General features: G+C 43.7%; 2 protein-coding genes across 3 annotated transcripts; one reads left to right on the top strand and one right to left on the bottom strand.

The window, feature by feature from the left end:
* Positions 1 to 162: 162 nt before the first annotated feature.
* Positions 163 to 5,113, bottom strand: atp1b4 (ATPase Na+/K+ transporting subunit beta 4). The gene is made up of 9 exons (XM_077733646.1): positions 4,938 to 5,113; positions 4,780 to 4,851; positions 4,176 to 4,392; positions 2,651 to 2,779; positions 1,906 to 2,010; positions 1,438 to 1,637; positions 1,138 to 1,194; positions 818 to 910; positions 163 to 729 (listed from the first exon to the last, which is right to left on the bottom strand). Exons 2-9 carry the CDS (start codon positions 4,834 to 4,836, stop codon positions 568 to 570), a joined length of 1,020 nt encoding a protein of 339 aa, XP_077589772.1. The 5' UTR covers positions 4,837 to 4,851; positions 4,938 to 5,113; the 3' UTR covers positions 163 to 567.
* A 780-nt stretch (positions 5,114 to 5,893) lies between these two features.
* Positions 5,894 to 11,492, top strand: tmem255a (transmembrane protein 255A). Of its 2 annotated transcripts, XM_077732883.1 has the most exons (12): positions 5,894 to 6,018; positions 6,706 to 6,873; positions 6,937 to 7,044; positions 8,607 to 8,749; positions 8,878 to 8,940; positions 9,729 to 9,818; positions 10,007 to 10,072; positions 10,140 to 10,228; positions 10,312 to 10,383; positions 10,455 to 10,617; positions 10,688 to 10,825; positions 10,940 to 11,492. In XM_077732883.1, exons 3-12 carry the CDS (start codon positions 6,987 to 6,989, stop codon positions 11,081 to 11,083), a joined length of 1,026 nt encoding a protein of 341 aa, XP_077589009.1. In that variant the 5' UTR covers positions 5,894 to 6,018; positions 6,706 to 6,873; positions 6,937 to 6,986; the 3' UTR covers positions 11,084 to 11,492. The 2 variants fall into 2 exon arrangements, with proteins under 2 accessions (XP_077589009.1, XP_077589008.1); XM_077732882.1 differs by having other exon boundaries at positions 5,895 to 6,018; positions 6,706 to 7,044.
* Positions 11,493 to 12,211: the final 719 nt, after the last annotated feature.

Here is a 12,211-nt window from a genome sequence, read left to right as displayed (position 1 = left end):
ATTGACAAAAAAATTTTTTTTTCCTTCATCTTGGATGTGCAACTATAATCCTTGATTAATTATTGGATTTTATACATTTTGTGCCATTGAAGGCAACATAATTAGACAACTCCCCTGTAAGGGTTAAAATAAGGAAAAAAAATCGGAATCATTGCATGAAAATCGTAAGAAGGCGACGGTATTTATTTAAAATTTCATACAGCTGTGCGACTATTTTTTCCACGTTCTTTTATTGTGTGAGTACAGTGCAAGGCTTCTTATCATTGCACAATATTCCTTCAAATATACATGTTTCAAAATAAAATACATGCACCGACAATTAGTACCATCTGAAGAAAACTAACCAAAAAATCAGCACGTCTTCTCTAAAGCTTACACCCAATCAATAACAGCCTTTCTACTGCTTTACTTTTTAATTGGATTTGCATAACGTAGGGGGAAAAAAACGGCACGGTTTAGTTGGATTAAATCTGACACATTATTCTATGAGGAAATGGATGTCATTGCGCTTATGTGTGTGTAAGGATAAGGGTCATTTTTGAATCACAAGTATTTGTTCATTCATTTCTACGCTCCGACTTGCAAGTAGAAGCTGACGCTGCCCAAGTTGCGGTCAGTAGGGGAGTCGTTGATGATGCCCTCTCCGTTCAGCTTGCACTGCACCTGGACGTGAGTGTCGTATTGCACCCCTGAGAAGCGAACGGCCACCACTGGAGACGAGTAATTCACCTGGTGGCGGGCGCATTTACGTCGCTTTAGGACTAACTCGCACTTTGAAGCGTTTTTTTTTTGTCTTTTGTCAGAGAGTGGCACTCACGTGTCGAAGCTTGCCATAGTATGGGTAGTACTTCAGGTCGAAAATACTCTTGGGGAAAAATTGGACTTCACCCAAAGCGTCTGCTGGTCCTTTCTGAAAGAGTTTAAATTTGAGATTTATTTAGAAAATTCACAAGGTCACAATTAGTCAGCACAATTGGATCCCATCGTGATTCGGATATTTTGGGGATTTCCATTGACAAAAGGTGATTGCCATTTTGGTTGCTTTTAGTAAATGAGGCCTGCTTGTGTTAAATGTCTTGATCATTTTGGACTAACTCGATATTCTAAATATTTTCCCAGATTGTACAGTTGTTCTACCTTAACTCCACAAGTCACATTGACTGGTTTCCCATGGCCTGGCAGGTATCCAAGAATCTAGAGAAGAAAATACGACATTTTAGCAACACTGACACTTAGCCAAAAAGCCAACCTGAAATTTTCAGTCTTGTCAGGTTTTGACCAAAAAAAAACATCCATTTAAATGGCTCTTGGAAGTTCAACAGAACTTAAGCTTCTTGTGCGGGCCGTAGTTTGGTCAACCACTTGGTGCCAAAGCCAAACATGTCACGGCTTCCCCAGAGCAGTAAATAACAGGCGATGGGCACTTTTCCATCTCACCCTATTCATTCGGAGGAGTACGCACGGCCTTCCCTGCGAGTAGCCGTAATGGGGGTCTTGCAGACCCGAGCACTCCCCGAGCCAGGACCTCTTGAATTGGCAGGCTTTCCTCTCGGCTTCCTCCTCCAAATCGTCTTGCATGAAGTACCTGTCTTGTGTGCAGCGGATGTTCTTCCTCTCCTGTGCACCATCGTTGTAGGCTGAGGGAGGCAGAGGGCATAGGGGGGAGGGGGGGCATGAATAAATCTGTCCAATGGCTCTCTTCCTTGCCAAGGTCTCTGATTAAGGCAGTGTGAATGAATCAAAGGGGAGGTGGGGGGGAAACACACATACTCACAAAGAGGCTTCCCTTCCCAGTGTGCATTGCAGGAGCAAAAAGAGAATACGGGACAAAGGTACTGATGAGGCTAGGCGAACTCGGGTTAACCGGTCCGAGTAAGCCCTCCCCCATGTCCCCCACAAACTCACGTCGTAGATGTTCGTCCATGGAGCGGGCGTAGCGCTTCCACGATTTGCGCTCGGAGGCGTTGAAGGAGATGTCTTGGCCTTCCAGATGTGGCGCCATAGTCATACCTGCCAGTGGAGACCCACAGACAGTCAACTGTGACGAGACACCGGTGAATGTCCACGGGCAGAAGGAGGGTGGGAACCCTGGGTAATGGCTCGCTTAGGAATAATGCCTAACTTCTACTACCAGGTACTAACTGGGAAAAAAAAGTACTTGGTTGCAGTAGAAAAGTGCAAACATAAACACCATTGTAAATTCCCAAAACCCTGAACCACAAATATAGAGTACAATGCCTTTATGACATGACATCATCTGAATTTAGGGCTCAAACTATTTGCTTCTTTTTACATTTAGCAATACATTGTGTTCCAGATAATTGGATTCAACATATAATTTGACTTTAAGGGCCTTTAGCATGCAAAATAATTAACTCACAAAATCAAGAAATGTTTAACAAAAATTGCATTCATTATTGCCAGATGGTCTACGCCACTAAGTTGACGCGGAAATAGAGGATATAAGTCCAGACAACTAGTAATATAATTTTTTGGATCTCAGTTACCCCCTTTTCGATTGCACCCTTGGCGGTCGCCCAAATTGCCCATAGGAAAAAACGAGGCCTGATTTATATTCAATAGCAATTGTTTCAAACAAATGAAGTGAGTTCCAATGCAGTGTGCAATGCGTGGCTGGGATTCTGTTTACCTGGTGGCATCACCCTGTCGTTGTAGGTGGGATGGTAGGGGCTAATAGACCACATGAGGCAAAATATACAGCCGCCAAACATGGCTGCCAGGAAGGTATAAAGTGCAGCGTAGAAGAGAAGGATGAGGCCTAAAAAGTCAGAAAAAAAAAGGAATTGGAATATCTCGTCTTCAACCAACGAGAATTGCGAATGCAGAATTGTGGCAACTGAAAACCTTTCATTACTAAGATTCAAATTGGAAAGATCATGGAAAGTCACGTGATTTTTTTTTTTGACGATAGGCTGTTTAAATGGCCCAGATTTGGGGGGCCAACGTCCCCTGGATCCACAAAGGCCTTTCTGTTTGAGCGCAGTGAGAATTCTTCCAGCTGTCTTTTCTCTCAGGAACACAGTGAACCTCCGGTTGACATCGCGGCGAAGCTTTTTTTTGCAGCCGCGGAGGCCCGGGCGACTCCAAGGAGCACCAATCGAGACGCTCTGGTATTGTGGGGACACTCTTACACACTTATTCTTATTCTCCAGGATACGCGGCCCCCCAACGTGGCTTTGCCCAGCCTTTGGGGTCACACTTTCATCTCCGTTTTCAAAATTGGAGAGGGATGTGTACGTGCATGAGCGGATGCTTTTGTGTAAAGGGGCTTTGGGAAGGCGGATGTGAAGAGCCTGTTAAGTTCTGAATGGAATGTCATTTCTGGCCAGCGGGGTTCCCACTGGGACACCGTCTCCGAGGAGGGGCTGTTTTTCTGGGGAATCGCACCTATGTAAACATCAGTGACACGCACACACCCGCTCAAGTTTCCCCAGTGTGCGTTTCAAGGCACGGGGAGTAACCTAAGGCTTGCGAGCCTACTCTGGCTGGAGAGGGGATTTTTTTCAGGGGCGAGGCATAACCTAGACTGAATCATAGTAGACATAGAATTGGAATTATGGAATATTTTATATTTGGAGAAAAAAATAATACCTGGGAGATTTTGGATTGAGAAAAATTGAGAGCTAATGTATCAACCCGTGATAATAATTTAAGTTGCAGCGCCCATAATTAGAAGTCTGATGTTGGTAACGAGTTAATTATTTTAACAATGCATCAGGGTGACATGAACATAGGCAATATGTTTGAAATAAATGCTAGCCTCGGATTTATTATTATGTAAAATGTGATTAATCACCGCTAATCTTAATGAATGATGGACCTATCTCTGTTTAGTTTTTCCGACTCAGTCATATATTTTCCTTAGTTTTTTTCCTATTAGGCTTTTGGTAAAGTATTAAACGGCATCCTTTATCCAAGAAAACAATGTGGCTATTTTGGTGCTGCGTGCATTCAAATCTTTGGAGAAAATTGCTTTGCCGAAGCCATTAAAATGCATTAAAATCTGACTTATGTAACAGATTCAAAGTGTAGGTCAAGATGCAAGCAATACAGAAAGGAGCTTTCCTTGACAACGGCACTTTTGTCCGCCCCAGCCACCGAAACGCAACGTTTGCCAGCACGGCCAAACCTCTGTGGGCTCGGCGTCAACTCACTCCAGCTCTTTCCCGAGCGGCCCATGAACTCCTTGGTCTCGGCATTCCACAGGTAGGTCTTGACGTCGCTGATCTTCTGGTGCAGCGTCCTCCTGGGCAAGGGTCGGCGCTTCCAGCGTTCAAAGTTGAGGTCCTCCTGCTGCAGGGGCTGGTGCTCGGCCAGTTCTTCCTGCTCCTCCTCCAGCTCCTGCCCGTGTTTGAGGATCACCTTGGCGGGCTGGCGGAGAGAAGGGGAGAAAAGCCGTTCAACCCACATGTCCTCCTCTGCGATATCAAAAGTGACCTTGTTCTTTTCAGGGGGGGAACAAATTGAGCCACACGTAAGACAACCCTTTGCATATTCGTGACGTGGTCCCGTCTCGACGTCTTCTCGTTTAGGCGGACCGCGGAATCCCGCTGGTGACCTTTGCCGCCCGACATTGGGAGAGAGACCCCCCTTGGAGCCCACCCTCCTGTTTGCGTGCGCCGGCTCATGTCCAGATGTTTGGACTCGCGGACCCAGGAGTACACGCAAGTATACAGTAAAAAAAAAATGTTCCCACACATTTCACATGGCTAAAACACATCTAAATATCATTTTTATTCCCCCCTTTTATAGTCTTACCGGACTTCTTGGAAGTGGAACCTGCTCAGCTCCTTCTTCTGTGGAACTCGGCTCCATCTTCTCAGTAAGGACCTTCACATGATAAACAATGTTTCCATACACTCATAAAGCTAAAGCGAATTAAAAAAAAAAAACATGCTACCGAAAAATACACCTACCTGAAGTTTTTCCGGTGGAAAAAAAGTGCTACTCCAAAAAAAGCGCAAAGGTTAAAAAAAATGCCGTTTGTCAAAAGTTTTGGAAGAGTTTCATTAGAAAGTCTGAGGCCGGGGTGCGGAGAGCCTCCTGCATCTAAACGTCCAACATCGTGAATGAAGTCAGGAGCTGAGAAACACGGGGGGTGGGATACTAAAGTACTTTTTTTTTTCTTCGGTAGGATTCAAGGCGCATTTTGGCAAAGACCCCAGGCCCCGGTGCTGTATTCTACACACGCGCACCATCGCTCAATGTCCGCTAAAGCAAAGGCTGAATGCAATATTTATAGCTTGTTACAACACAAAAGACGCCATGATCATTTTTCCCGCTCTCCATCATGTACCCGTACAAAAAAACCTTAAGATTCATTTCTTATTGACTTATTCTCTTCTATTTCCAACTGTGGAAATCCGCATTATTAACCAAATTTGGCACGTACATCAGGCTTTTTTTTATAGAGGGTTCAACATAAACTCTTCAAGTTTGAGGACCCCCAAACTCCCCCCCTACCTCCCTGCATTTGCACTCCGGTCACGTAGAAGTGCCGAGCTAGCCCGGTTGCAAGTTTGGAGAGGAGGACTCACTTGTGAGGGGGGCTTTCTCTTACATGAAAAGAGTAGTTGCGTCATGGAAAACAAAAAAAAAAGCGGATCTTTTGGAACATGCGCGTGCTTCTTTGGAGGAGTTTTAAGGCTGAATGGAGAGACTTTCTCAGCATGTTGCACTTTTGCTAAAAGCGCGCCAAAAACGCTCGTTCAGTGTCACCACGACCCTGAAAAGTCACCTCGTTACATTTGCCTTGGAGGTCAAATGACATTTTTTTTTATGCAAAGTGGGACCAGACCATCTTATAATGCATCAAAAACTCACATTCACAACTATATACGATTAACAATGTGAAGACAATAATGTGATATTTCCTGTAAAATAGTACTACTGGGGGCAGGCGCCATTTTGGAAGAGAGGTCACCATGTCCACGTGAGGTCCCGGGTTCCTGTGTGGATTTTGCATGTTCTTCCCAAGCTCGCGTGGGTTTTCTCCAGGTACTCCGGCTTCCTCCCACATCTCCAAAATATATGTATTTATTTTACAGTGTAGATTACTCATTTAATCCTGAAAACATAACTAAATCAAGTTGCCCATGACATTTAAATTACTCAAAAACGACTTAATGGATGCCAAAGTATAGTGAATAATCTTTGCATCTGCTTGAAAAAATGTAATTGTTATATTATGAATGAAAATTTTAAAAAGATATCACTTAGAATGCAGATGCATAGGCCTGACAGGAGATGGGGCCAGACCAATTCATTTGCTACAAGTCCCACTTTATATAATAAGATTATGCTATCACCACGTTTATTAATAAGCACTCTTTTCCCATAAAATATAAACATATTATAAGCTTGTTCATATTAATACATACGATTTTGAAAAAGTCAAAATGACATCAAGATTTATATTGAGATGCCAACAACATCTAAAGTTCCTTTACCTTTATATACTCCAAAAATATATATTTTTTTAATTTTGAAAAAGCTTTTGTACATGAAGGATGGTAGTTTACAACCCATGACCAAATTTTTCTATACAAACTCATAATTAAAAACGAATACACTTGCATTAATCACTTTGCCTGAAAGAGTTAATGACAAATAACAAAAATGTTTGTATTTTTTTTTCCTTCTTCCAAAACAACAACCAATGTTGCTGGTCAATCATCTCACCAGCCCTCCTTCCACATGCGTGACATGCGCACAAGAGAACTTGACGACCAACGGCCGGACACCTCCACCGACACGCGGCGAGGACGGTGACCGACGGACGGACGCTGGAGCGGACGCGGGGATGCTTGTGTGACTCGGCCCGGTGTGAGAAGAGGAAGGGCGGAGCTCGAGGTGAGCAGAAAGCGAAAGTCCATTCCATGACGACGGACATCTATCTGGCTGCGACATTTCCAGCGAGCGACGTCCAGTTGGCTTCCATTCCCAAGCGGCGGCATCGTCCCAGAATGCCCCCGGCGTCGAGCCTGCAGTCCAGCGGACTGACGCTGTCCGAGATCAGCATCGGTAAGGTGCGCAAGGTCAAAGGCGTGTCTAAAAAGCACGTGCGGTGGCATCAGGTTCGAAAGGAGACCAAAAATCCTTTACGATGTTAATGAGCGATTTTCCGCAGTCCCTGTCGCTATCTATTATTGTATACATAATGTGGGTAGTACATTTCTTTATCGTGATTAAGGGTGTGGTGATCGACCATCGCGATACTTAGCAATTGATGCATTGATGTGCTGTTGTTTTGATTCATTAGCACCAATATGGCAAAACTGTGGCTCTCCCGCCGCATGTGGCTCCCGGACAGAATGAATGGGGCTTTTTTTCTTCATTTCATGTTTCTCTTATTTTTTCCTCTCTTTTATAATACACTGAAATTCATCAGGGCTCATTACAGAATATAATAAGATCTATTTTAAAAATAATTGGACAGATTGGTTCAAAAGAAGCCATATTGGCCAGCTGTGCATAACATAATCCATTTTCTTCTAATGGGATTTTCCATCTGACTAATTGCTTTGTGGTTTGCTAATTGCAGCAGTTGAAAGCGATGTTGTGGAAAAATGTGGAGGTCATTCTTGAGCCACCCTCATAAACCCACGCACACTGAAGTCCAGACGACAATCAGTCTAAAAGGAACTCGTTGAACCTCATTTGTAGTCGTCTTAAATATATAAATTCAAGGCTCATTGTCCGCATGCACAACTTTCCCGTATGTTGCCGACGTGTATTTTTACCCCCAGAAAAGCCATGCACTGATCTAAAAAATGTGCTCAGCCCAGAGCTATTCTCAACCTAATGACTTTCAAGCATTACTGTATTTCTCAATGAGATCAAATGAGCTTTAGTATTGATTTTGAATGAAATCGGACTCAAGATGGTGACGCGGGTCTTATTTCAGCCCTTTTCCTGTCACAAGTGTTGACTGCGCTCTTGGGGATGCTCGGCAAATAACACTTATGCCTCGCTCACGTAGGCTAATGGAGCCTTTAGCCATCATTAATGATACAACAAATATAATTAGCAATTAGGAAATTTCATGGCACGCCAATCCAACAAACAAAAATGTCACAAAAATTGAGATACTGACAGGAATAACCAGGTCAAATTACGATATTACATACAATTGTTTTCATATTTTTGTCTGTCATACATTTTTTTCCCACTATATTATATACACTTTTACTATTACTATATCTCTGTCCGCTCTTGCTCGTTTTGTGTTTTAGCTGCTTTTTTCTCTTTTTTTTTTATTGCATTTTGGTATTTCGTTTTTTACCTAGTTCTACAATGTCTTCTGTGTCTTATGTCTGTCTTGCTACTGCAACCAAACAAAGTTCTAACCTATACTGTACTGTACTATACTATGTTATACACTACATCATTATTTTATCAATAATATCAATGATTTAATTACTATAGTATTATATTATACTATTTGATACAATTAATTCAATTGGAAGATTTCCATCACATGTAACTCGATCATTTTTTTACCGCTCTATGGGACTTTTTAAATAGTCTACTGACAATTTAGATTGATTGCCACTGTATAAAACAATCTATCTGCTGTCTCGTAGGTTCTTTTAAGAGGAGGAAGAGGAAATCGATCATCGTCACGGCGTTGCTGCTCATCGTCTCGCTGCTTATTCTGATCTTCGGCCTGGCCGCCACCACCAGGACGCAAAACATCACGGTCGGGGGATACTACCCGGGTCTCATTGTGAGTTGGCAAGTTGCAAAAAAATAATACGAGAGACTTGTTTGTCGATTCGAGACGCCAACGTTTCCCGGAAAGCCAGCTAATAGTGGGCGAAGAATAAGTCTCGTATTTTCTCTCCATCCATCCAGCTGGGATTCGGCTCTTTTCTGGGAATCATCGGCTCACATTTGATCGAGAACAAGAGGCAGATGGTAAGCATGGCGACGGGGGCGTCCTCCGGCGACCACTCGCATTACATCCACCTTTTTAATTGCGCCAACGCAATGACAAAAACACCCGATTGGAGCCAAGCAGAGGTTTACGCCGCTGTTCCCAGGCCAAATGAGTCGCATCCAGAAATAGACGCAAAGTGTAAGAGGAGCGTGCCAGATGTCCACGCGGGAATGCGAGCGGCTGGTCAAGTTGACACGGGGAATGACGAGGGGGCCCGTGAAAACTTTGACAACAAGGCGGGGGAGTTCGGACGGGCGCCATGACGGCTCGCGTCATATGCTTGTTTATGATATCTTGCCGATCATTCACGTCAAAGAGTTTTTTTCTGTGTTTATTGGCTTCTGTCATTGCTGGCATCAACATACAACTTTTTTTTTAAAGTGGTACCTCTACTTAAGAATTAAATGGTGACAGTTGTTTTTTTGTAACTTGGATTTTAAATAAACAGAGACCTGTTTTCTGTTTAATAGCCATAGTCTGTTCCAATGTCCCCAACACTGCCAGTTAAATCTTTAAAAAACATCAACATATACTTTTTTAAAATTAAATATTATTGTTGTTGAAGGGTGACAACTGATAAAACATAAGAAAACATACAACTAAACAACTTAACATTCTGAACATTGTTGGGGCCCACGATAAAAAATAAATTATGGTATGGATAAAAATGTTCATGCTCTTAAAACAAACTATTTGTGCTTTTTTTGGAGCATTGCAGAAGTGATTAAGCTGATTTTGCATTGAGCTTTATGTTTTATTTTTCCAGCTTGTGGCTTCTATTGTCTTCATCAGCTTTGGAGTTGTGGCTGCATTCTGCTGCGCTATTGTCGACGGAGTTTTTGCTGCCAGGCACATTGTAAGTACAACAAAAGTTTTTCAATACACCAAAAAGTGAGTTGTTGTTGTACAGTAATTCCTTGCCATTTCGCGGTTCAACTTTCGCGTCATCACTACATCAAGTTTTTAGGTTTTATGTGTTGTCTTTTCAAGTTTATAAAAATGTGAAAGTTTGGGAAATGGATGGCTAACATGATTATCCCACAGGATCTGAGGCCTCTGTACGCGGGACGTTGCGACTACCTCTCTAGCGAGACGGCGTCCGAGCGAGAAGTAAGATGTTGCTAGCGTCGGCGTTTGCCAAAAAAGGGTGCGGCGTGACATGTGGTGTCTTCCTCAGGTGCACTGCCAGACCTCGTCTCGTACGTCGTGCAATCTGCGCGTGAGGAGCAACACGTGCTACTGCTGCGAACTCTACAACTGCGGCAAGTGAGTATGGATGGCGATTTTGGGGTTTCTGGTAGATTCTTGACTTCATCAATAACCTTGTACTTTTATACATATTTTTTTAGAGAGCATCCCCTCATGGGACTTCAGAATAGAGATGGTTTAAAAAAATTCAAGAAAGCATCCATGATTTGGAAGTAAGTTTCGAGATGAGTAACACACGTGCTTTCTTTGAACGGCTTTTGACTCTCGGCTCGCTCTGTGTCAGCCGCGTGGACGTGATGGGCGGATACCACGAGTACACAGACGTGAAGAGCTGCCAGGACGTGGTGCACCTCTACCACCTCCTCTGGTCGGCCACCGTCCTCAACATCGTGGCCCTCTTCCTGGGCATCATCACCGCCGCCGTGCTGGGCGGCTTCAAAGACATGGTGGGTCACTTTCTTCCTTGGGGACCACCGCAAAGACGAAGCCATTGAACGCTCTTTCTCCACCCGACAGACCCCGGCTCAAGCGTCCAACAGCGCGTCCGAACCAGAGGCCATCACGGCTTCGGCGGACTCCGTCGCGCCACCGCGCGTCGACTTCTACCGAAACTCCGCCCCCCGCCTGCCGCCATACGCGGCCTACGACACACGGGTAAGTCCTTATTCCGGTCTTGAGACAGCGTTTGGTGATGAAATTAGTGATGAATCAGTTTGTAGTTGTGTTTACAATGGGGAGTCCACATACCATTTCTTCCGTCATTCTCAGGGTTCCTACATGTTCCCCGACTCCTCCGCCTTGTCCGAGGACTCGCAATCCGGAGCCAGTCACCTGTGGCCCACCCTGGTGCCCCCTCGCTACTCCCCACCTCACGAGGACCCCGATGACAAGCCCCCACCGTACAGCCCCTAAGCGCGGGGGCTCTGAGGTCATCTCCAGGTCTCAAAACGCGGGAGGGAGGCTCATCTACAGAGTTGAACGGAGCAAAAAAAAAGGTAGTCTGAACACCGCTTGCACGCTTGGCCTTCACCGTTGGTTGGAGGCAACCCTGAAAGACTCGTTTACAATTGTTCGGCCTTAACGCCAATGGTCTTCCACACCGCCCATGTTTCCCGTGAAACGCACCCCAACGCTGGCTTCCGTTCGATAAGCCAGTCAAGGGAAACGACCACACCTGAATTGTGTAACTAAGGCAGTCTACTTAGTCAACTGGTATTGATTTGATCGATCGCTATTGCAGAAAGTCTTGCTGCTTCTTTAGAATGTTTTAAATGTCGTCTGGCCATTTCTATTTTTTTCCCCATCCGGAAGAAGCATTCTTTTGCTAGCTGTGAGCTGACTTTTTATGATTTCAAACATCTTACTTGGATGGTTTGATGTGTACAGACGCACAGATGCTTTATTTACAATATAAAACGTATTTAACTCTTAGATGCGTGATTATCATTCTTTTTTCCAACATTGTCAGTGTTGTATTTAAAAAAAAATGTGCGCATTAGCTGAAATACCGTATTTTCTCGCATAAAAGCAGCCCCCTGTATGAGCCGCACCCTTAAAATAGCTTTAAAATCGTTGAATTTTACAATTTCTCTGTGTAAGACGCCCCCTGATTCCCAATTTTGAACTCCCTATTTATGGTTTTAATAGGGAGTACAAATGTGTATCCGTAGTGGTCTAGTTTGTCATCTCTAGGTCAAGATGGCAGCGCCCGGAGCAAGCAATGGCAGGCACAAGTAAGTGCATTCTTTCAGGTTTTATACAAGATATGGTTTATATTTATTCTTGAATTTCATTCATAGACATCACAATTAATTTCATCTCTTTACCTTTTCAGTATTTTGAAAGAAGTGCCCATATTAGCTGCGTTGTTTTGTGTTTCATGCATTTTATGTCTATTTTGTGCACATATAAGCCACACCCAGTCATCATTTTTAGGCGACAAATATGCGAGAAAATATGGTAATTGCAGTATAATTGTTGTATTTAAGAAAAAAAAGTAAGTTTAGATTGTAATCATAAAAAAGTGATGTAATAACTAGT

This window comes from Stigmatopora nigra, chromosome 14 (genome assembly GCF_051989575.1).
Source record: "Stigmatopora nigra isolate UIUO_SnigA chromosome 14, RoL_Snig_1.1, whole genome shotgun sequence".
Classification (NCBI taxonomy): Eukaryota; Metazoa; Chordata; class Actinopteri; order Syngnathiformes; family Syngnathidae; genus Stigmatopora; species Stigmatopora nigra.
This window is presented reverse-complemented; position numbering and strand designations above follow the sequence as displayed.